The sequence below is a fragment of the Eschrichtius robustus genome, chromosome 21 (genome assembly GCF_028021215.1).
Source record: "Eschrichtius robustus isolate mEscRob2 chromosome 21, mEscRob2.pri, whole genome shotgun sequence".
In the NCBI taxonomy this organism is placed as follows: domain Eukaryota; kingdom Metazoa; phylum Chordata; class Mammalia; order Artiodactyla; family Eschrichtiidae; genus Eschrichtius; species Eschrichtius robustus.
In genome coordinates, this window is record NC_090844.1 from 14,828,693 (window position 1) to 14,854,578 (window position 25,886).

The 25,886-nt window shown below is 40.7% G+C and overlaps 1 protein-coding gene across 4 annotated transcripts in view; it reads right to left on the reverse strand.

Annotated features, from left to right (window-relative positions):
* Positions 1–2,754: 2,754 nt before the first annotated feature.
* The window catches only part of FAT1 (FAT atypical cadherin 1), a 122,121-nt gene continuing 98,989 nt past the window's right edge, over positions 2,755–25,886 (reverse strand). For 2 of the 4 annotated variants that reach the window (XM_068531953.1, XM_068531954.1), the window contains exons 12-28: positions 25,655–25,808; positions 24,611–24,844; positions 23,396–23,785; positions 21,907–22,121; positions 21,505–21,642; positions 19,146–19,289; positions 18,388–18,585; positions 17,167–17,968; positions 16,886–17,017; positions 15,333–15,490; positions 14,236–14,698; positions 13,394–13,547; positions 13,130–13,240; positions 11,023–11,654; positions 10,178–10,315; positions 5,230–5,265; positions 2,755–4,188 (exon numbers count right to left, since the gene is read on the reverse strand). In XM_068531953.1, coding sequence (XP_068388054.1) covers positions 3,560–4,188; positions 5,230–5,265; positions 10,178–10,315; positions 11,023–11,654; positions 13,130–13,240; positions 13,394–13,547; positions 14,236–14,698; positions 15,333–15,490; positions 16,886–17,017; positions 17,167–17,968; positions 18,388–18,585; positions 19,146–19,289; positions 21,505–21,642; positions 21,907–22,121; positions 23,396–23,785; positions 24,611–24,844; positions 25,655–25,808 — 4,728 coding nt within the window. In that variant the 3' untranslated portion in view covers positions 2,755–3,559. Of the gene's footprint in view, positions 4,189–5,229; positions 5,266–9,219; positions 9,670–10,177; positions 10,316–11,022; positions 11,655–13,129; positions 13,241–13,393; positions 13,548–14,235; positions 14,699–15,332; positions 15,491–16,885; positions 17,018–17,166; positions 17,969–18,387; positions 18,586–19,145; positions 19,290–21,504; positions 21,643–21,906; positions 22,122–23,395; positions 23,786–24,610; positions 24,845–25,654; positions 25,809–25,886 lie in introns of those variants that run through there. The other 2 variants (XM_068531955.1, XM_068531956.1) reach the window with 2 other exon arrangements.

The window sequence follows — 25,886 nt, forward strand, 5'->3', positions numbered from 1 at the left end:
GATGCCTTTTCTTAAAAAAAATAAAATGCAAATAGTCTTCAGTTTAAAATATGGTCTGTATAATATTTTAGAAGGTCAATGTATTGTAAAAATAAAAAACAACAAAGAGTGCCAATGGTGGCCAGCAGACTTCCAAGATGGTCCACAAGAACCCCACCCGGGGGAGTACATAGTGTAATTCCCGACTTGAGTGTGGACATGAATACAGTGGGAATTCCCATGATTAGGTTACTCATCAGTTGACTTTTAATTAATCAAATGGCAGATTATCCTGGGTGGGCCTGACCCAATCAGGTGAGTCCTTAAAAGAGGGATTGGGCCCCTCCTGAGGTCCGTTGGCTTTGAAGATGTAAGCTACTATCAGAGGGTCACAGAGCTAGAACCTGAGGCAGACGCTGCCAATAAAGTGGGCACTGTCAGTGAGAAAGCAGGAAACTCGGCTGTACGGCAAGCAAGAAAATGGGGACCTCAGTTCGATGACCCCAAGGAACTGGATTCTGCCCACACCATGTGAACCTGGATGAGGACTCCAGACCTCATAAGAGACCCCAGCCCAGCTGAAAACTTGGTTTCAGCCTAGCAAGATCTGAGCAGAGAACCTGGCCATGCCATGCTGGGCTTCTGACCTGCAGAACTGGGGCTAACAAACGGGAGTTATTTTAAGCCACCACATTTCTTGTAATTTGTGGAGCAATAGGAAACTAACATACTAATGTTCTAGACACTGGGAATCAATGGTTAAGAGCGTATTCCAGACTTCCAGTTTAAGGTGGCAGAGCATTCTATTTCTTCTCTTGAAAATCCAAAACAGGGAAAGGGGGAAAAAGTTAAAAAGCAGCCCCATTTTCAATGCAAGCAAAGAGGTATTAACTATAAACCACACTATGGTGTATGAAGATGGATGGTGCGGGGAGTGATAAATCATGCCTTAGCAGAGGAGGAATCAGACCTCACAGCCTGGAGAGCTCGTGCAGCCTACAGTGATTTCTCACTGGAAAGTGGGTGACAACGGGGTGAGTACCAGGGGTACTGGCTGTTTCAGTTGTACACAGACGCGTCTTTCAGCTCCGTCTTGAGCAGACTCGGTGACAAGAGGCAAAGAGGAGGGAGGAGGAATGTTCCCAGAAATGACAGCTGGGGGACTACGTGCATGATAAAACCGCCAGTCTTCCCATCCAGCCAACTTTAAAATAAGAGCAACAGTATTTCTCAAGCTGGAAGTGCAAAGTCCCTCCTCTGGAGAAATAGATTCTTGAAGTAAAAGACCTATAGATATCAGCAATGGTCATCTACTAGTTTTCACCATGTCCTAAGAGGCACTTTATAAATCCATGAGAGGCCACACTTGTTTCCCCTCTTGTCTTCGACCTTCTTAACCTTGGGGCCTTTATACTAGCTCTTCTGCCAGGAATGCTGGTGCACCAGGTGGCCCCGTGGCCTCATTCTCCCTTATCAACTTCAGGTGTTTATTCAAATGCCAGCTTGCCATTGAGGTCTTCAGTTTTCACCTCCCATCCCCCATCCACGCCATAACTTTCCTTCCCCAATACCAATTTTTCTCCTCAGCACTCATCACTCCATACTCTGCTATGTAATATCTTATTGATTCACCACCTCCCCCTGCCACCTACCCTCCCCCCATGTAAAATCCAAGGAGACAGAGAATTTTTGTCCATACAGAACAATACTAAGTGACCAAAAAGATTTTTTTGAATAAATTAATAAAATAGTCACAAATTCTAAAAAATAAGTAAAAGAAAAATTAAGGCAATTAAGAAAATGAGAAAGTTGCAAAGTAAATGGAAATAAACATCACATATTACTTAGCTCTGTGATGAATATTTACATCATCAAAACAATGAAAACACCATGTGTGAATTAAACCAAAAAGTAAGGTGTAACTAAGGGGAGGATAATAAGAGCAATGGAGGTTTACAGGTTACATGATCTTCTGCAATTCCTAAAATTAGTGACTCAAGAAGTAACAATACATACACTTAAAAATCTGAAAGGAAAAATGAGAAAACGGCTTAAAGAGTTGTAAGTGGTTATAGCAGAGTGCCTGAGTTTGCTGTTTTTGGTTATACGTATTTTAGCTCTCTTTGACGTTTAAACTCTGTATATATATCGTTTAATAAAATAACGAAGGCATTTTACCTAAAGGGAAACTGTGTCTTTGCAAAGTTCTAAGAACGCTTGATTCTGTGTAATTCCTATCACAGTGGCTGGCACATGGTCTGTACTGAACAAATATTTGTGGGATGGAGAGATGATTTTGACTATAAATACACATGGAAGATAGCTTCTGAGTTTCACGTTAAATCCTACAGAAGTGTGTGTTCTTTGACAACAGAAAGATAGAATACTTCATAAAATGCTTTGTTTTTGATATAAATCATAGGATAAAACCATAGATGCGTTGCAATTATCACCAAGAAATAGCAATAAAATAAAAAATGCATAAGAAAAGTTTTCTTGAAGTTTTAGTTAGAAAATACTTATTATATAAAAGTGCTGTTTGCCTCTATACCTAGTTTTGAGCAGTAGCATGTAGCTATATATTGCCACCTAGTGGCAACATCTGTAAGTACAGTCTAGTTTTGGCAACTGCAAAGAAACTCTTCATATTTAAGCCGAAAAAAGCTATATCCATCCTTCTATCCATCCGTCCATCCAATCCTTCTTTCTCAATTCATTAACTGAATCCTGAACAGGAGTATAAATACGGAGGAAGAACAGGCAGTAAAGCTAAAGTATTTTATTAATAATTTATTGTCAGTAAGAAAGACTGGCTAATGGTAGTTTTCAGTAAAAACCTTTACCAGACCATTGCATCACAAATATACAGACACTATAAAAACTGTGTCATGGTGGTTTTGGTTCTAAACAGTCTGCAGAAGGTCCCCATTACACTTTCCAATAATGAAAAATCTTTATAATTCTAAAATACAGCAACCCATTTAAGACATGTCCATGTACGGGATCTGTCCTCATCCTATATACAGATAGAAATGAATGACTATACTGAAATGTATTAACGAAACGTAATACTTCAGTTGAAAAGGACACAGAGTGAAACCCTGGTTATATTAAAAAATCAGGGTGCTAGGTAATGACACTAACACCACCAAAATTCGGTCAAAAACAAATGCACAAAGTATCTTGAAAATCTAGTTAAAACTATGAAAAAATCAAATCTGTACATAAAATTTACAAAAAAAAAAGACAGGAAAATTAAAATAATCAAATCTATATAAATACATGAATCATGCTAACAAGATAGTAGGACTGATTTTCGTTTCATTATTTTAACACAGACAAATGTAAATACAAAAAGATGCTCAGAAACGGCACAGCCGACGTAAACCTCACCCAAAGACAGAAGGTCAGGACGCTGGAAATGGCTACCAGGTCACAAGGCGCGGGGTTCAGTGCAGCCATGCCCGTTTCAGCTTGCCGAAAAAAGCGCTTAAGCACTGCTGCAAAGAACAATGCAGGAGATCACCGACAGAATCTCTAGGTTCATTACGGTTCAGGCACTTCGGGGGGAGTCTGAGCGTCAGACCTCCGTATGCTGTTGAGAATCGAGTGGCGGGATCGTCACCTCTTCGAAGTGGCCGTCATCTCCACTCTCGTAGTCACTCATCATGACCTCAGACTCGGCTTCACAGCACGCGGACACGTCAGAGCAGGAAGCTGTGGAGGCGTACACGGACACGGGCATGTTCTCTACAGCGGAGGCGTCAAAGCTCCTCTGATATCCTGGAGGGTAAGGGGCGTAGGGTTCTCTGCGAGCACTGTTCTCACCAGGGCCTGCCTTTTGAGGTTCAGACATATCGGCAGGATAGAAATTGGGCAGATACTGATTCAAGTTGAACCTCTGCCGGCTTCTCGATGAAGAGCCCAGGCTCCCTGCAGCGGGCATGTCTCTGGGAGGGTGTATGGATTCAAACTGGTCACTGAATTCTGGAGGTAAGGGTGGCAGCTCGTCAGGCACGGGGAAGTCCTCTGGCGGGGGCGGGAAGTCGCTCTCGATGTCGTAGCCTCCAGGGTAATAGTCTGTATCGATGGCATTCGGATCTGCTGAGTACAGGGGCGTCTGCTCATCAATCACCTCATAATTGGGGAACTCTTGTATATCTGGCAGAGGAACACTTGGCATCCAATCTGATGTGTCCCAGTGATACCCTTGGTAGAAAAGAAAACAGATTTCAACATGTTTTCCTCCCAAGAGTGTGTGCCATGGAAAAAGGGCTCAGTGTATGCAACACACACAGGTGCAAAGGCATTCCCACGCACAGAGGATCAACATTCTGGAAACCCTTGGTCTCTGCTTTGAAGACATCCTCCCATCCCGAAGCACTTTTGAGAACCTCTATGAATTAGGCTCTGCTCCTAAAATGTGGACTTACAGTTTTATGTAAGCGCCTAACACTCAAGTGTTAGGCGCTTACATAAAGAAATGGAAGTTTTAACAGAAGCAGGATGCTAGCATCTAGATACATGCACTTCTCTTCAAACGATTCCAATCATCCTTTCAGCTTTCCTCTTGTAATGTAGAACCCACTGCTCTTTAGAAAGAAGAGTATTAGTTCAGTCTTAGGACATTGGTAAAGAAATTTTGTCCTTTCAGAAAGAAGTCTCTATTTAGTAAAATATTAAATGTCACTTGATCTGCACTACTTGTCGTTAAAAAAAAAAAAAAACTAATTAATGTGAGCCTTTAAATAAAAGCAATCTTTAGCATGCTAAAATTTAAAAAATAGATTTCCTTTATAATAACATTGGAAGTTTAATATTAAAAATAGTACTATTTTTCATTAGCCCTAAGAAAAACAATGAACTATATTAATACAGTGACATATCAAAGCATGCCTCCAAATCAAACAAAATGCAATTAAACATTGAAAAATGTAACACAATTTTTGATAAACTACAATTTTTGTTACTTTAAAAAGGACTAAGGATCATTTTCAACTATATATTATAAAAGTATAATTATTTTAAAAAACCCTCCCAATTTGGGGGTAGTCCCCCCACCCCCCCCCCCAGGATTTTTGAAATCCTTTGGCAGACGGGCGAAGGTGAGGCAGTCGCGTTTAGAATGCAGGGCACAAACAACTATGCACTAGTTACTGCGCAAACACATGAAGCAAGTCAGCACTGGGTCGAACCTCCGCCAATTTGTTTTAGTGAATTATCAGTGAACAACTGGCATGCATAAGTCACCTCTTGATTTGCTGAGGTCAGGAGCAGCAAAAGACTCTTTTGGTTGCAGAGTAGAGAGAAAAGAAAACATTTGTAATTAAAAGAGAAGGACGGCTGAAAAGGCAATAAAGATTAAGTACATAACACAATATAAACGGTTTATAAAGGCCCAGTCAGCCATGTACCATGCCTCTAAGCCATTATCTATGAAAATTCCAAATGGTGAGAAATTTGTGTAGCACAAATAAAATGGGACGTGGGAGTGGAGGGAAAAGATGAGTGATGATGAAGTAGGGACTGTGCCTGGAAACTCAGGATTTTACTTTCTTTCCCTTGTTTCTGGCAAGCTAATCCTGAAAACACAAAATTTTGTTAGGAGTAACTGAAAGTCTATAGGCTCTAATAAAATGTAAACTGGTAAGGAATTTAAATGATACCTTCATGTTACTGAGAAATATTATGAAAGGCTCGGTCACATCAGGTCCCTCAGGTGATAACCCAAATACAAAAGCCACAGTGACACAAGAGACACATACTTTCCAGCACAGCAAGGCCTTCACATGGCCATTAAATTCAGAGAAACCATGAATGCACTTAGACACTTATGAACAGCCAAGAGAAACTCTCTCCAAACCTTGCCCATTTTGAATACGATTTTATACCTACGTTGTCCACCTTTCCCTGGAGACACCTTAGCTGCCTGTAACCCTGAGCCCACCCATCCACTTGCTCTTTCAGGGTCCTCGTTTTGCATGGGGAACTCCAGCATGGAACAGAGAGAGTCAGTGTGAATCACATGACCCTGGGCAGGTTGCTTACCCTGGCTAAGCTTCAGGCTCTCATCTTTGAAATGGGGGTGGAAATCCCTTACTTATTTGGAGGATTAAATCAGATAATGTAGGTCAAGCACTAACTGTTGGCGATCATCGTGATTCTTATTATTGTGGAAGTAAGAATCATGGTGATTAGTGACTTTCTAAACAAGGCCAATGCTTTCTGTGCATTCAATGATGTTCTTGAAAAATCCTTGTGATAAAATAATTTGGAACAAAGAAGATTTGACGGTTCTCTTCTAGGAATTTAAATCAAAAACTGAAAAAACTGTGGTGATTCTAAAACATGAATAAGCCAGTATTTAGCTAACATGTATCTATAGAATTATTCTAAAAAGCCTGCTAAAAATGTAGTAGTTTCTTTTTAAAAAGAGGATTGACAATTTTTGTTACTAAATAGGCATTCAATAATTCTTAAATTTAAACTAGCTTTCAATTTTAAACTCAATTAATATTTAATATGCCCAAAATATTTTTCAATGAAAGAGATTGCAATGAAAGAACCATTCAAATTTTGCTTCTTTAAACTGTCAATATTTAAAATATTAGAATTTCATCATGGGAAAACTAAAATTCAGTAGACAAAATATAGATCGCCTTCTGACTCACCAAGCAAAGACATGGTACTTCTTAGGAAAGTAAGTGTAAGGCTCATCAGTAACTGTAATTAGTAAACACGGAAACCTCACTCCTGCCCCATCCCATCAAACTTGGCTTGAAACCATTCTTCTCTCACCTAAATCTTGGCAACACATATGTCCTAGCAAAAAGGATCCCCTAAGCTTTATGTACTCTTGGTGGTCTATGCCAGGAGTTCTCAAAGTGCGATCCTTAGACCAGTAACACCAGAATTAACTGGGGGCTGGTTGGAAATGCAAATTCTCAGGGCCACATCCAGACCTCCTCAATCAGAAACCTTGGTGCTGGGGCCTAACAATTAGGGTTTTCACAAGCTCTACGGTGATCTGACTTATAGTTTGAAAATGCCTGTGCAGTTTGCATGTGATTACCTGAATTTTAGTGTATAATAAAGGGCTAATTTAATTTAAAATAATTTAAGGCAGGTATTTCCTATAATTTTGACCTGATAAAGCTTCCTATTCAATGATTTTCACTCAACCAAATATAAAAATATACCTTCTTATCATGTTCTATAATTTTCCTTGACCATATCTCAGGGAAAATCCAAAAAGGAAGAGTCAGTTATAGTTAATTACAAAAGCTGTGTGTTATTTAGTTTTACTCCTATTCATATGAAGAGAATTTTTTATATTAAAATTTTTTTTAGATAGAATTACTTCTAACTTCTTAATATTGTGCCATGTAAAGGCAGCTGTCCAAGACCCTACAGGTGACTTCTGGCGTCTGTGTAAATTCACTGTAAATGGCAAAAAGTAACAAAGACTACAGACACACATATATAACAATTTTGCAATATATCTGGATTATTAATGTACACACCTGCACAAATAAAAGTATTCAACCTCCTCAGAACCATAACATAAGGACTTTGTACAACACTACAGTAGGCAAAAGCACACAACTCCAGGGACTGTCACACAAACACTGAGCACACGCACGACTATACCTTCTTTAGTCACCGTGTCAACTACGGCATTGACAAGGTGTATTACAGTCACTATGGAAGCTTGTAAAAAGGTACAGAAGGAGTACATTAGGAAAATCTTCAGTTAGTCAGGAGACAGTGCATTAAACAGCATTTCTTTATATTATATAATTTCTACCTCATAGCTTTAAAAATGTGACTACTTTAACATAGCTATATAATTATGTATGACCCTTGCACTCTGTTCCTTATATGTCTCAGAGATTTTTCTAATCAAGCTATATATTTGTTATTATTAATCAAAGGAACAGAGTAACCATATGATACTGTAATTTAGGAAAAAAATTTTTAGCCATTAATTTGTGTCACAATTACAATTATGAATCAAGTCATAACAAAACAATCCTTGTTTTAACATCCCATGGCCAAAAGATTTCATATTCAAAGAGTCAAATACTTCCTAAGCCAATTTTCTGGGTCCATTTAATAAACTCATATTCTTCCCAGGAAAAAAAATTAAGAGCTACATAATAAGGTAAAATATGCAACATAAAAATAAAAACGGCTTTGTCTCTGTTCTATGTACTCCCACCCCAATTTTCTTGTCTTTTTGCAGACGAGTTAACAGCTGGTGAGCCAACATACAGCAGAGAAATGCAGACTGTCTTCCTGGCTGTTTCCTGTGTAAATTCCCTTTCATTTGTTTTCCCTTTCAATTGTCTTCAAGCATCTACGCCAAAATAAATAAGTACGCATGTAATAGGCAGAAGGATGGCCCTCAAAGATGTACACATCTTAATCCTGGGAACCTGTGAATATGTTACTATCCTTGGCAAAAGGGACTTTGCTAATATGATTAAGTTAAAGATCCTGAGATGAAGGGATTTTCCTCTATTATCTGTGCAGGCCCAATGTAATCACAAGGGTTCTTAAACGGGGAGCAACTTTCCCAGCTGTGGCTGGAGGGAGCTGTGACTAGAGCAGAATGGCCAGGAGGTGCACTGCTGTTGTCTTTGAGGGATGGAAGAGTTAAGCCATGAGCCAAGGAACGGGGGCAGCCTCTAGAAGCTGGAAAAGGTGCAGGAAAGGGATTCTCCCCTAGAGTCTCCAGAAAGGAGACAACCCTGCTGACATCTTAAATTTAGCCTACTGAGACAAGCGTCAGATTTCTGAGCTACAGAACTGTTACAAATTTATCTTGTCTTAAGCCACTATGTAATCTATTACAACAGCCTTAGAAAACTAAAAATACAATTTAAATACACTCTTAATATAGACTTTAACTTTATGACTGATAATGATTAAAATTATGATAAAGATTAAAATACAGACACTCCGGGAAAATGTATTTTTTCCCACGTTGTATTATCTGGCAATTAATTTTCATAACTAATTTGACCAGAGCTTATTAAAGCTATTTAAGAGAATTAAGAATGATGTTTCAGTGAAAAAAACTAGGAAAAGAAAGAAAATGCTGACAAAATTCTGAGGTTTACGAAGAGCATTTAAGGACAAAGATATAAATTATTACATAAATCAGCAACTCTAATGTTTTAGAATTAAACCTAATGAAAGAAAGAATTCTACTTTGTTGTTGGTTTAATAAGCAGAGTTATGTCCATATACTTCATCACTAGATAATAAACACAGGTGTACCTTGATATCATATATAACATGCTTAAAGTGATTCAGGAATGAATGGAACGTACTTATGGCCATCCTTAGTTTAGAAAGGCCTCTTCAGTGTATTATGGGCTATTTACTCTGGATTCACAAACAATTCAGTTTACACATGGCATTTTCACACAAAAAAATTACTAATTCTGACATTCAAAAATTTCCACTAAAAACTCACTTTTTTGTATTTCTGAATATTGACAGTTTTCTCTACTGGTATGTGCTCATATGGTAAAGCTGGTTATCAATGCGATTTACCCTCAGGTAAACAAAACTGGCATCAATGATCCCACCGTCAAGCCTTCTTCATTAGAAATATAATCAAACTTACTAGCAATCTCTGAAACTGTGCTCTCAGTCAGTATGCTCTGATCCAAATGGGAGCTGAGGCCGCAGGGGAGTTGGGGGAAGAGACAAATAAAACCTTGTAATACCGCCGGTGCTGCTGAGGTTGCATGTTTCAGACTATGGCTTCTCCTCTTAGGGCTGTGAGGGTGTAAGCATGTGTGTGTGCGGGGTATGCTCAAGGAAGCTGTTACAAGGGTTTTTAAAAAATCCACATAACTTCTATAATAGTCACTGTTGTGGAAAAAGGTCAAAGTGAAATTAACCAATCAGACAGACATTATCTTTCAATTAATTATATTTTCTTCCTTATTACTGATCAGTTGCTACAGTTCCAATACCTAAGCACTAAGAACATTTTAAACATTTTCCCTGGTTGGAAGTTCATGCAAGGCTGTCCAAGGCACTGTCTAACTGTGGTCCGAAGTGAAATGTGCAACCAAACCAGGGGCACCGGGTGCGTCTACATTATTGTGCTGCGTCGCATGAGCGGGGCTGTGGACGGCGAGCAGGGGAACCCGAGCATCTCAGATGCGCGTTCACTCACCGTTGTCGTCACACGACTCCGACTGGAACGAGCTCAGGGACTGCACTTCACACAGGCTCTCCCGGGCACTGTACACGTGAGAGGGCTTCTCCTCCAGCGGTTTCTTGGAGAGACAGGGATCAAGATCCACGACTTTAGCTAAGAGGAGGAGACGACAGACAAACCGTTACACTCCATGAAGGCAGAGACTCTGCTTTCTTCCCTGCTGTATCCTGACGCAAAGCGAGCGTGACCCACAGACTGCCTGGGATTTGTTTAGTGAAAGAACATCAAAAGAAAAAACCAGAAACATCTGGAAAACAAAACCAAAAACCTACAAGTATAGCTTGCAGACTCACAGAATAGAAATTCGCAAAAAACCTGCCAGTGGATACCATTAGACAACCTGGGGAATTAAAATTTTATTTGAAAATGGTACCTATAGCTTTTTTCAAAGCATCAAATATATGTCAGGCCACCTAAATACTGTCACTTCCTCTGGCCACGTTAGAAAAAAAATCCTACTACGCAAATGCCCTCCCAATTTTTTTGTCATAAAAGTCCCTCTAAATTATAGTTGAGAACCCACATCAATTACAAAGATAAAATGATCTTTCCAGATTAACTGGAACACGACTAGATTCAATTCCTAAATTAAAATGACATCGCAGCCACAGTGCTCAGCCAGGGCTGGGGCATCAGGAAAAGCTTTCCAGTCGTCCCAGAGCTCTACAGAGTCTGAGCACATTCACCACTAACAAAGACTCTGCAGTTTGATCTGAACCACCAGAAGCTCTGGCAGAACTTGTAATCTCTCTGTCCATCGCTCAGCTACATTTTATCAAGATTTACAAAGTCGTTCTTACTATCATAGTCGAAGTCCCAGTTCGGCTTCTGGATTGAGTCGCTGTCAGAAGGAGAGTTTGAAGGAGGCGGCGGAGGCAGGTTTGGGGCCACGCTGCAGACGGCCACGGCTTTCCGGTGTCCGTGCACAGACTCGGGGTTAAAGGTGCTGAATTCGGGGTGCTCGGGTATAGCCGATCCTTCGAAGGAGTTTCGGTCAAGGTTGTTTCTAGAGTCGCTTGGAATGCTTGGAGTGTAGGAGATAGGACGGACAGGCACCTGGGGTGGTACGTCGGAGTACATGTTCTTATTTAGCTTTGAGTCAAAATACGGTCTTTGCAAGAAAGCTGCGCTGGGTCCCAAGTGTTTGTCCTCAGGTTTGGGCTGGTGTTTCTTCTTTCGACTGATCATCTTGCGGCAGAAGACAAACAGCAGCACCAGTAGAAAGATGCCCGCTATGAAAACCACGATGCCGATCCCCTCAGCCAGGCCGATGTCCCAGGGGGTTGACACGTACTGGTTCGGGGTGACGTCCTCACAGTGCCTTCCTCTGTACTCACGGCTGCAGTTACAGTGGTAGGAGCCGCGTGTGTTCTCACAAAGGGCCCCATTTCGGCAGGGGTTGCCAGCACATTCGTCAATGTCACTCTGACACCTGCCAAGACAGCCCAGATTGAGGAGAGGCCTTTGCAACAGGAGCCAGAACGTGCCAGGCCTATGACTCTTAGAGACTAACGGCTAATTCCTCCTTAATAAGATCCACCCAAAACAGAACCAAATGTATGACACCCAAAAATACACTACTGACAGCAATAACTACACAAAAAACCTTTTGTGGAGTAATGAATCACTTGATTCCATACTCCGTACATTTGGGAGATAAACATTATGCCAAGTCAATCTTTAACTGCCAGTTTTCTAAGGATTCAACAGATTACTAAATCAAACTCATAGGCTAAACCTCAGTTTGTCCTGATTTCTGATCCAGAAATTTAGAATGTGCATGATAAATGTATTTCAAGAGACTAGGTTAAATTTCACAGAAAATGTTCCTGTTTGGAAAAATGACAGTTCCATAAAGCATATAAAAAGGCTAGACAAGTCTGTCTTCTGTTTTTATATGCTTCTCCCTGTTGAAAATCTCCCTCAGACCCTCACCCTTACGGACCCGTCCGCGTGCAATCCCCTCACCCCCGCCGCCCGGCCGCCCGCCTTCCCAAACGGGCATATTCTGCACCTGCGCAGATCCACCTGCCACGTCTAACCCTTCCTCTTTTGACAAAATGTACCTGCTTAACATCCCCTGTTCTCACCTAGCATTACAATTTTGACTACTGAGACATTTTTGTTAAATATATTGAGTATTGTCTAGAACTAAAGTAGACTCACAAATGAAAACCATGTGACAGATGGCAAAGTTCAAGACCACAACCACTACTAGAGCAAAACCTTATGTGAATCTCTGCAGGCAGGTCGTGCTTCAAGCCTTCTAACAAGACTGATATGATGGTGAAGGCTTTTCTACATGTACAGCACTAGGCACTTGCAAGTAACAAGCACTGAGTAAGACTTCACCAATTTGGTTTAAAAACTAAGGTGAAATGGCACCTGGAACTAAAAGCCACTTCTTTCAAGGTCAACAACAGGCACCTTAGTGCCTCGTTTTCTTCACCTGGAAAATAACTATCACCTCTCAGGATTATGGAAGGCTCACAGAAGATACTGAGAGAGTGGAAAAAGATTTTAGATGCTACATAAACGATGAAAAAATGTCATCACTCTCATAGATAGGTAACAACTCCATGGGTGTCTGCTTTAAAAAATACAATCTTACTCATTCTGCAGTTACTTCTGCAAGCACCCATACATTCTTTGTTCATAAATAATGTTTTTAAAGTATAGAAGCATTATATATTTAAAGCATATAATATTTCAAGCATTATAATATTATATTCATTTGCTCAGTATTTGCTTAAAGAATGAAAAGATAAATTATACAAGGAGCCATTATGAGCTCTGAATTCAAATCCTGAAGCAACATAGTCCAAATTAATGAAGTCTTGTTGCATCTGCTGATCACTGGGAAACTATAGAGAGGTGCAAATACAAATCTTGAAAGAAGCCAGTTACCTTTCTCCCCTAAAACCCGAGTCACACTGACAGACAGCACCATCCAAACCGTCAAAACATGTTCCACCATTTTTACAGGGTTCATCTTTGCAGTAGGGACTAAGCTGGCACCTAAAGAACAAGGAAAAAATAAACATAAAGCTAATACTCCTACTGTACACAAATACAGCAAAACGGTAACAAATGAATGTATTTTACACACATGATTACATTAGAAACGTTAATGTTAAAATTAACTATGAAAGCTAAGAAAAATCTACATACCTCTGACCAGTATACAATCCTCTACATTGACAAAGGAAGTCTCCATTGTCCACAATGCAGGTGCCACCGTACAGGCAGGGGTTGGAGGAACACGGGTTGACGCCCACCTCACAATAGGTCCCTATGTACAAGGGACTGCATTTGCAGTAATAACCTAAATCAGCAAAAGGGAACAAAAAGTCCTATCATTCAGTAGCTCAAAAAATAAGTCTCAGTATATTCGTTTTTACTTTTAAGTTTAGGTGAAGATTTAGCTCTCTAAGACCTGTAAAACCTAGTAAAATTCCCATTCCCTCTGGGTAAAAAGTTGTCTACTGCTGGTATCACCAAAACACAAAGAACTGAAGAGAGAACTCATAACCAGCTCTAGTTCACCATAATTTACGAGGGGTCCAAGGCCTTCTGGAAAACCACTCCTACTCCCACCTAGAGCGAGCAAGGCTAGCAGTCCCCTTTGCTGGGCCACTGGATAAAAGGAGGCCTCAAGAAGAACTACGTGCAACCAGTTCTAACCCCCGGGTCAGTGTCCGTGTGGCCGGAGAGGAGTTCGAGGTCAGCAGTGGTTTCCTGTGGCTACCGGTGCAGAATGAGACGTGTTTGGAAACACGAAGCAGCGCGGCCGCAGCTCAGCGGGAGAGAAACCGTCCCCTCCAGCCGCTGCTGGGATGCGTTCAAAATCCCGCTCCGCTAGAGCATCACGTGTGCTACTCAGATCCCATGCTGGCTGCAGGAGCTGACAAAAACTGACTGAATAAAAAGAGGAAGAGCAGAAATACAGGGGGAACGTCCCCTCAAGCGCCTATGCGGGTAACGTTTAAAGAAGGCTCCCTTGTGAAGCTTACCTCCAGTGGGTGAGGGGTGGCAGGCGCCTCCGTTCTGGCAAGGGCTGCTCGAGCAGTCTTCCGTAGCTGTTAGCAAGCACCCAGGAGACACGTCCACCGATTCTTCAACGTGTGCGTAGCTCCTTGGTTTGTTATTTAAAGGGAGTTCCTGCCCGTTCAGATAAATGGAGTCCATACAACCCCTGAAACCACTGCCAATCTGGGGGCTTCTTCCATGCCGTGAGCCCTGCTGACGGATGTGGCCACCAAAAAACACATGGCTATCCAGGTTGAGGGTTTTCAGCGTCCCCGGGGCTGTGCCTGATGCGGTGTGGACTTGGTCTAGAACCAACCTGGCGTAGTTTCCATTCACTTCAAGAGACACCGCGTGCCACAGCCCATCGTTGACCTGGATGCTCTGGACAGAGACGATGCCTGGGCCGCTTCCACAGTCGAATTTGTACTGCAGCCTTCCGTTGTGGATCTATGACAGAAACAATCACTGTTCACGTTACTCTCACGGAGTCTTCACGCACAGTCTGGGATCATGTTTGGTGACTGAAGGAGGAAAGTAAGCCCTCGCGTTTAAGTACTACAGAACACACGCTCGTTTGTTCATTGTACAGATAATAAAAATGGACCTTTCAAGGATATCAAATTTCAACTGCGTCTCCTAAAGGCGTCGTGTGACTAATAATTAACTGTACTGAACAACCAAAAATAGCATCAGCTTTTATCAGAAATCAAAAATGAATCATGCTAAAACAACAACAAAAAAAGGAGGCAAGCTAATTATCACTTCAATCATATGTACGACCTTTCTATAAAATCCCTGTAATATTACTAAGGTGTAATATCACTTAGAGTTTGAATGTAACAGTCACAGGTACCTAAAAATGTCTGTAAAAAACAGAAGTAAATGTCTATGTCACCGCAGAGCAAAAAGAGCTTTTCATTCTACAAAACTTACGTGTAAGTATCAATGAACCATTTAAATGAATACCTCAACCATTTCATTTTGCTTATTCTTTTAAAAAATGGACAATCTGAACATAAAATGGAATGCGTATTTTTAAAGTCTCCCGCAATCTGAGGTACAAATATGCACCAACGCTCACCTCCAAGATGCTGTAGTCCGTCCCGCGAGCGTACATGACGACCGCGTGGGGGGAGTAGGTTCGCAGCCTCATGGTCAGCTTCGTCTCTAACTTGTTTTCATTCTCCACTAGGCGGTATTTCACGAAGCTGTTTCCAGTAAATGTTACGGATGAACTCCCTGTGAATCACAAAGAGGAAAAAATAAATCAGAATCAAGTTTAAATATTTTTATAAGTGTGTCCCCACACTCCCGCCCTGACTAATTCAAGTTTTGGATCTATGATTATAACATTACAAAATGCAATTCAATGGGAAATGTCTACTTGTTTAATAAACAGCACAGCACAACTGGATCTCCATTTGCAGAGAATTAAGTTAGACTGCTGTATCACAGAGAAATGAATTCTAAGGTAATAAAAGAGCTAACTATGAAATACCCATTATAAAATTATTAGAAAGCAGTTTAGGAAAATACATAGCCTGAAGGTGGTTTGGGAAACCTTCTCAAGCAAGACATACAACAATTCCCATTCTACAAAAAGGATGAAAATAATATCAATCCAGAGATGAAAACTGTTTTGTAAAATTATGCAGAAGTGACAAAATAAAAATTAAGCAAATCAAAAGATCAATAACATAACAGACAGCGTTACGCAGATGTTACTGCTCAAAATACACAAAGAGCTCCAGAGCTCCAGACATTACAGATAAGAAACAGACAAATAATCCAGATAATGAAGCAAATAATAATAGGAACGGGCCAGTCACAGAAGAGGAAGTGCTAACAGGCAATGAACAAATGAAAAGACTACTTTCACAAGTAGCCAGAGAAATGGCAATTAAAATAATTAGATATCATTTCATGCTTATTAGATGGGGGGGATTTGTTTTTTAATTGAAAACCTTCAATATTAGCAAAGGAATGGGGAGTGAGACCTTCACACATGACTGGAAGAAACAGGAACTGGTACAACTTTTGGGAAACTAACATAACGGTATATCTAAAAATTAAAAGTGTAGTTCACCTTTGACACAGGTAAGTCCTAGTTTTACAATCTGCTGTACAGAAATGAAAGTGCCAATACGTAAGGATACACGTTTAAGGATTCTTCTTGCAACACAGGAGAACATACACTGAATCTCTACACGTAAGCACCATGTTGAATAAATGATGGTATAGCCATGCTACAAAATGCTGTACAACTATTAACAAGCATTAGGACTTGGCAAGATGCTCATAACAGAGGAAAAGAGGCCTGCGTTAGATGTAATCACTCCTTAGTTTCTTTAAAAAAAAAAAAAAAAGATGTGAAAGGAAAAGGACAATAAATCTGTACATATGGGACTGTATGTTTATATGAGCTCTGATGAGAGAGGAGGAGCATCGAACTATTAACTCGGGAGGAGTTCAAGAGGAAGGAAGAGCTACTCCTTTATTCTTTATTCGCCTCTACGTCTGACTTGTTATAATAAACATACTTTACGAAATTTTCAACTCCAACAAAGAAGAAAATAAGAAACTCTGAAAGTTACTTTTTTAAATAAAAGTACTCTTAATTATTGAAACTCTCACCTGGGCACTGGCCAAACTTGCCACCTGGACAGACGCAGGTGTATGTCTCCTCTCTGGGATCAGTGACACATTCAGATCCTTCAGGGCACGGACTGTCTTCACATCCATAATGGACAGGTGGGCATTCTCCCCCTTTGTTTTTTAAAAAAAAAAAAAAAAAAAGGGCAGGGGGGAGAGCTAATTAATAGGAATTTCAAGAAAACGATGTTTGATGTATAGCCTTCAAAGGCTGTACATGAAATGACCTGCACCGCCTACTTCCACGTGCGTATGTGTGTTACCTGTGCAGAGACACACAGCTGTCCTACGGTGGCGCGGGGTCACAAAGCTCAGTCTGGCCGTGCTGTGCGTTGACATCGCACTTTCATCCACAGACACCTTTTCGTCACAGAATCTCCAGGGGCAATCCAGCCCTGCACAGAGCTTCCGGAACACGTCCAATATCCTCACACCAATGATCTCCTCAATATCCGTCACGGAAGAATTAATCTTGTGCAGAAGTTGTTTTGTTGAGACCTGGGCGCTACCTGATTTCTCTACAAAAAGCAAGATGTCCAGATGCGGATGAGGTTCGGAGGGCTGCAAGCTAACGATCTGAATGTCGTTCCTCCTCACGCCCAGGATGTTCCGCAAAGCTCGCTGGAAGTTGCGCCAATAGTCACCAACGAACTCTTCTGGGGTGAGGTTGGCAAAGCGGACGGCCATGGTCTGGTTCAACATCTCCTGCGTCACTTGTCTGATGTGCACCGTGACGTCAGCCGTGGTGGTAAATTTCCCGTCCGTTACACTGACGTTGAGGAGGTACTGCCCTACGTCCAGCTTCTTGTGGGCTATCAGCTTGCCCCCCGTGCTGGAGACAGAGAAGAGGCCGCCCATTTGGGGATCGAGGCTGTAGGTTAACGTGTCATACACGTCTTGGTCTGTCGCGTGGATCTTCCCAATGACACCCCCTGAATACTCCTCTCCAAAAGCAGTAATGAAAATCTCTAGTGGCAAAATTGCAGGAGGATAGATGCTCTCTTCAATGACTCTAATGTCAATGTATGTCAAAGATGACAACTGAGGCTTTCCATTATCTGCCACCTATGAGAAAAGGGGAAAAAAAAATCACCTTCGTCTATGTCGTCGTTTACAACTTCTTAATAAAAATATATTTACATTGTTCAAGCTCTAAAATATTACCAATTGTTAGATATTAGTTCTCCACGTAAGAAGTGTTATCAAGGGACAGGATAAATACTTCTTTCTAGCCCTTTCACTAATTTACGTTGAAATTTAGCTCTACCAACGTCTATGATGAAGTAACCCGATGAATAAATAAGCCCCCACGAAGTGCCATGGGATAAAAATGAAGGTCTGACCAGAAAACCAGAAAAAGACTGTAATTCTAATTCAGTTTTGTCTTCTCATGCAATGTAAGCTGTTTACACAGAACAAGATAACCACCAAAGCAGCTCTTCTCCATGAGCCCACAACAAAATCATAAAGGAAGACTGTAATACCTTAATGTGCAGTAAGTAATGATCTTTCACTTTCCTATTTATGGCAGCTGCCGTCAGGAGGGCTCCCTGCTGGTTGACTTCAAATGCCCCCTCCTTGTTTCCACTCACAACGCTGAAGAAGAAGGGAGGGCCATTGTGGGAGGAGTCCTTGTCCGTCACTGCCAGCTGCAGCACGCTGAACCCCACGGGCTTATTTTCCTGCAAGAGTAAGAGAACCACACAACTTTCAACAAAACCCCGTCTCATATGCGAGTTTTCTATAATATGAAATTTCCAGAAAACAGAGACACTACTGCTCCATTTGGAAGGAGAGACGAGGGCTGGTGGTGATGGGAAGGAGGGGAGGGAGGAGAGGGTGGGAAAGGAGGGGGCTGGAGGGGAGGGGGCATGTGAGAAGAAAGGTGTGGGGGGAGTGAGGGAGGGGTGCCAGGAGGGGTGAGGAAGGGGAGGTGTTTGGAGGAGGAGTGGGAGGGAGGAGGGAGGGCAAGAGGGGCAAGGAGGAAACGCAAGGGCAGAAGATAAGGTTAACAATCAAGCTAGCGAGAATATCTTAAACATCAAAGCACAAAAAGAAGAGATGACAGCATCTTGGAAATGCTCATCTTTTAGTATTGATAGAGACCCCTGTAATGTCACTGTTCCCATTTTTCTCAAAAGTAGTCTTGGGAAAAGAAAGATACTTCAAACGAACCACAGAGGCCAACAAAAGAGCTTATTTCAACAGGGGTGCGTTCAGTGAGGCTTGGGCCCAGGATCACCTGGATGATCAGGCTGTAGTTGCCCCTGGAGAAGACGGGGGCGTTGTCGTTGACATCAGACACGTCTATGTTCACAGTGGTCGTGGTGACTCTGGGTGGACTGCCGTTGTCCGAGGCCTGCACGGTGAGCGTGTAACCTGAAATCTTTTCGGGGAGAAGATAAAGAGAAGCGTGTCCATTTCCACAAGGCCCAAGCGCAGGGTTCAGCCTGAAGCGTACTTCTGATTACTGGAGGGGCGGATCTGAGGGCCTGCCGTTCGCCGTGTCCTGCAGGCGGGCAATTCCCTAGCCTACAAACAACTGATCTGTAAAATGTAATGTATCTGCTCAACAGAAAAAGTTACTAATAGGGATGAGAATCTCCAATGCTTCTCAGAAACGTACTTGTTCCGTTAAACTGTTCTAACTTTGAAAACCTGCAGATCTATTAACAGAAATTAAGACAGAAAAGTAATACAAATGATGAGAGAAAACATCACATATGTCGAAGGCTGCTGCTTTACTAGTGGCGGGGAAGGCAACTTTCCCTCCGGCCCCAGTGTGACTCTGAGCCAGGAGCAGACAGACAGCAAGCTGCCTCCCGCCTCGAGGGCTCTCAGCACTCCCCTCACCCTCCCCATCCATGTCACTCTTGGATTGTAGTCAACCGTCTAAATCTCCCAAGATCCTCTCTTCGGGACTTCCTACAAAAGAAGGTGGATTAAGGTGGCCTCTCTTCCAGGACAGTTTCTTTTAAGCTCTCTCTTCCAGAATGAGCAGTGAAGAGGCCAGGAAGCTGGCTGAACCCCAGAGGACGTGCTGCAGAATGTCAGTCCTGAGAGATGCTCCGACAAAAAGAGGGCGACGTAGCTTGGGAGACTCTCTTTTGTTATCTCATAATGGACACGAGTATACTAAAGGATCTGAGAAGTGTTTCAGTCAAAAATACTAAGTTTTGTTCTGCCCAGCAGTACTGCAATCCTAAGCATAACAGTCATGCTTCCTAAACTCTTGGAAAGTCCCCGCTCAAAAATAACAGGTCAGAAAAGGAATTAAAGAATGGACTTTGATGAAATATCTCAGCACTATCTCCCCAAATTCCTCTAATCTTGGATTTACCCACTATTCTTCTGAAATTACAGCCTTTATTATCATCGATGCCCTTCGAATTCCCCAAACCAAGGCTGTTTCACTTCTCCTTCACTTCATTACCTCTGAGGCAGCTCCCCTCCTGTCTGTGAGAGCAGATGACTAAGTGGGTGGTGGACGGACGGATGGATAAAGGGAGGGAGGGCTTGCCTCTCTCCTTATTCACTCACTTTTATCTCAATACCTCAGATCACTTCCATAAGCAACTTCAGAGGCATGTGCCATATCTGTATTTCCAGCTTTCAAGTCTCTTAAGTTTGACTAAAATCTCTAAATACTGGCTGAAGAATTTTACTTGAATATGCCACTTTCCTCCACAAATCAGCATATTGAAAACCACATTCAAGCACCTCTCCCAGTGCTGAGTTTACGCCCTGTGACCTCCTACTCGTCTTTAATGGCACTACCCAGTCACAGCAAGACTGAAACACATCGAGTCATCTGCCACCTCTGCTTTCTCTGGAGGGCCATAGCTGAGCGCTGTGGACCCTAATTTTTCCTCTACAAAGTTTCTGCATTTGTCTTGTCATTCACTCGTCATTGCTACTTTCCCAATTTGGGCTCTTGTTGTTTCATAACTGATTAACTGTCACTGCTCCTCCCACCTCTGGATAACACTTAGACCTGCTGTCTTCAGAAACCATCTCCTGTGCTGTTACACCTGGGCTCACAGCGTCAGTAACCACCTAATGCCTGCAGTGCCAGCCTGAACCTACGATCCTGGTTTTGTCTGTGGCCTGTCATCTGTTCCTAAAACTCTTCATCTATCATTCCTCCCTCACCTGTTTGTACGATCACTCTACTCCAACACAACTGAACAGAGTCACCTAAATACACCCCACGTCTTCCTTCCTCCATCCTTGTTCCCCCGGTTCCTCACAGGGAATTCCCTCCTCTCAACACTATGGTTTCCTGAATCTCTGCTATTATTTAAAACCCAGCTTCTAGCTCCATGAAGCGTCTCAAAACACTGGTGCCAACAGTAACTTCGTCCTGAATACAAACTCTTATTATCCAAACTTCACGTTAGTATGAAACACATCACATATTCTGGAGATCTTCATACTACAACTGCTTTTCAAGTGTTTGTATCTTGCTTGTCACTTACTGAGAACAAGGCTGGTTCTCCCCTTTTAACACTTCCCAAAATGTCGGCAGAGGTGAATACAAGGCGCTTCCATCTACTGAGCTGATAATCTGCAAACAAGCTACGTCAGATTTTTCCACTTACTGTTTCCCGGTCTAGAAGTTTGGTCACCTTCACTTCTCCCCTGGCAGGGTCGATTGTAAATGGACTTCCCTGATTGCCGTCTATAATTGAATAGTGGATGTGGCTGTTTGAAGGTCCATCGGCATCATCTGCCATGACCTAGAAAATATCACACTCTGGTTTAGGAGACAGATGAGGGAGGCACGCAAGTCTACTAAGCACATTTCTGATCTCAACAGCTCAGCTAGCTGTGTTAAGGCAACCATTTATAGTAGAGCCGGTCACTGAACAGGCCAGCAAAAGACATTTCCCTATCTTCAAATTATCAATATTTTCAAGTAAGGCCACTAGAAAAACTGGATCAATCTCACTAAAAATTCTTGCAAAGACCCAGAAGAAAACTGTAGGGGAAAAGATACGCACCGTAATGACAGACTGCTCAAGAACGGCATCTTCACTGATCACTGCCGTGTAGGTGTCTTGGCTGAACACTGGGGTATTGTCATTGATGTCTGTTACATTGATGTTCACAGTTGCAACATTGCTCAATGAAGGTGTGCCCCCATCAGTGGCTTCTACAGTCAGGTAATACTCATGAGAGCTTTCATAGTCCAGATTCTCAATGATAAATATGGCCCCTGAATAGAAAATCAAAATTACTTCCGATGCTTTAAAGTGCCACCACATTCTCCTCCTATGACTAAAATTTTCAGTTCAACAGTTTACTTACCATTTATGTATGGTTTCTAATTTCTTAATTCAACAATTAAAACATGAATTTGCCCATCCTTGGAACCTTATTTATTTCTCTTAATTACTTTCCTGATACTCTTTGTGATATGTGAATTGCTTTCCTGGTCAGTACTCCTTACATCCCCCTGCTATAAAAATGATAACATTTCGTATCTCTTTTTAATGATAGTTTACTACAGACTTTAATGAAATAGAAAACACAAAAATTCTGTTCTTTGGCTTTTCATTTCCTTTTCCTTCTCATACTTTTTCTTTTACAGAAATGTACATCCTTTTAAAAAAATCTCCAGAATAACTATTTATATCCCGTCATTTTTTAAAAATCCTTTTTTGATTTAATAATTCCTTTAACGTCTTTCCTTTTAACTTCCTTACAGTCTACCCTACATAGAGAGTCCTAAAAATAACAATTTTATGATATGTGCTAAAAATACATTTTAAAACAGCATCATCACACACCTACCCTTCATCTGAAAGTCACATACAATTAAATACAGTTGGAATGGAGCAATTTTTTACAGAGCAATTTACTTACAGCTATTTTAGATGACAGATTAACAAGACTACAAAAAGTATTTATGCAGCCAGAGTCAATAGCGCCAATGACTTCTGACCTTGTTGGCAGTCACTCAGTAAGTGACTCAGTCCAAGTACTTTGACAGTTGTCTATAACTGGCATAATGAAGAGATCAATTTAATGAATTATCAGATGTCCCCTACTGAAACTAAGATCAAAGAGGTCGAAACTGCTGTTTCACCTGAGAAGCTACTTCACATGACATCCACGTGGGCCATAAAAAGGAGCCATTCTGCAAAATCTTCTACCATCTTCAATTCTTTACCTTTACTGACTTACGACATCTTATATCTTTACTAAATTACTAGAGTATGATGCTTTCATTTTCTATTTAAAGTTAATTTGCTTATAGTTATAATGGATAAGCCAGAAATGTATTTTATTATGTAGAACTATAGTTTAAAGTCTTCTAAACCACTCTGAATCCCACTTATGATAACAACACAAAGAAAACTTGAGTCTTCTTCTTTTTAGAGTATCTATTGACAAGGTATGACCTGTTTTTGTACCAGGTAAAGTGTGGAGCAATCTAGCCTTTTTTGGCAGAATGAAGGGCTTCCTCTCGTTTGCATGGTAGGTTACCTGTTTTAGAATCTATGCTGAATTTCCCATGTTCGTTTCCACTTATTATCGAGTAGGTGATTTCTGCATTTGCTTCAATGTCCCTACTTGCTGCATACACTTGAAGAACTTCTGTTCCAATGAGAACATCCTCAGACACTGTGGCACCATATTCACGGTATTCAAACACGGGTGGGTTGTCATTTATATCCAAAACGGATACAACAACAGTGCCAGTAGCTGTCAACCTTCTTGGCAAACCATGATCTACAGCTTTCAAAGTTAGAGTGTATACTGCCTGTAGTTCTCTATCCAAAGGCTTTTCTAACTGAATGATTCCAGATAATTCATTAATGGAGAACTGTCCATCAGCAGAGTTAATCAGTGAGTAGGATACCTTCCGATTCAGTCCTGTCAAGACATGACATCATGTCAGAATGTTTTATTTCAAGAAACGTAAACAAATTATTTTTTTAAAAATCCAGCATACATATGAAAAAGGGAAAATGCCAATATACATTATTTTAAAATTCTTAAGACTATGACCTTAAAAATGTAAACTTTAAAATGAGCAATTTGCTGAGTTAAAACAAATATAATTTCATAGTCATCTGGCTTTTTAAGACTATGTTATATAGGAACTTACGCTCTAACAGCCAGCAGATCTTTAAAAATAAAGCCTATTTATCATTTAGCTTCAGTAACAAAGATTTATTTGAAAAGCAACATTTTTGGTATTCTTCAGATTCTTCAGTATTAGAATGACTGAAGAAGTTATTTTTATTCTCTGCTATCAAAATGCTAAAAATATATATCTTAGAGTCTTATTTTCTCTATAAAAAATTGGAAAGGTCTGTAAAACTATAACAATATATCATTTGCTTCTGTTATGTTCCTACGATACTAAATCTCTGTCACTAATGCTTCATTCACAAAAAATAACACTTCGCTAATTAATTCAATGGGACATAAAGATCAGTTTATCTCATCACTATGCAGAATTTTAGGGGTACCACAGATACTTCACATATTCATTAAAAGTGAGTTCATTATTCTGAAGATTTCATTCCATTTTTAATGCTAACACAATTTTTAATGGTAACACGACAATGGTGAGTTATTCAAAGTGCATGAGATAGGGTACATTAAAGGGGCTGAATGTGGAACAGTGTTTTAAAATAGGCTCCTCAGGTCACAGTGCATAGTTTGAAGGCAAAAGCATCATCTGGGCGATACCTGCATCCACATCCGTGGCTTGTACCCTTGTCAGGAGCGTGCCAGGCTCTGTGTTTTCAAACACGGTGATGGTGTAAGGATCAGCAGAGAATTCGGGGGCGTTATCATTCACATCCTCTAACGTGAGCACAATATCAGCTTGACAGAATCTTCCCCCTCCATCCGTGGCCTTGACCAGAAGATTATATGTTGCCTGGTCCTCGCGATCAAGGGGGGCTAATGTTTTCAGTTCACCTAAAAACAAAAATAAATGGGCTCACTTGAAATTTAAGATGTGACTGCAAGAGCACATCTTTCTTCCCCTTTTCTCTTACATTTATAAAATCTGAATAACAGCCTTCCTTTGGAGAACAATTTTATTAGTGACAGAGTCAACAGCTGTGGGAGCCCTCAGAGATGGAGGTTTTCAAACCCTGCCAGGTGCTAGCTCTAAGCCATAAAGCTCTCCAGGCCAGGACCTCTCGCATTATATACGATGCCAAAAAGAAAAATAGCTGCCAATTTATCAAATTGAAAATATTTTTAAACTGACTCAAAAATTAGATTCACATGTTTATAATTAATTTGGGGAGAGCTTAATAGAAAACTGTTACTTGACCCCCAATTTTAACAAAATACAAATTGAAAGAGAAAAACAATCCTAGAGGTTTAAAGTAAAATACCACTCATCATTTTAATGAATAAGCTAAATTATAAATTTATGGCCACAAATTCAAGAAAACAAACTATATATAAAATGGATAAAGCAGAAAGTTTGAGACATACTTTAACTTCTGAGTTTTTTTTTTTAAAAAAGGTGATAATAAAAAACATAAATTTTAAATCCTCGGTCCAAGTAGGTGATTGTTGCTGTTAATTTTTTTATCTCACTCCAAATTTTACACATTGAATTGCTGTTTACCTTTCTAAAAGATGCTATTTTTGTAGCAGGAGAGTAAATTTTACAAGAACAAACTGTTATTTCAAATTTTCTGTGTGATCCAAAACCACCCACATGTGACTTTGTTGGAACACAATTAGTTTTGCCCCAAACTCTACCTTTACCTGTGTCTGGATTTAGTTTGAATTTTTCTGCACCTGGACCAAATAATGTGTAAGTAATTTCAGCATTGGAACGGATATCTGCATCTGTAGCAGAGACCTGCATGATCAATTTCCCAGGAAAGGCATCTTCTGGAATCGTGTCCGAATATAAAGTCTACAAAGATTTTAAACAATACTGTTAACATAAAACATTAAAAGGTAACGTGACTGCCAAGGGAGTAACAGAAATCAT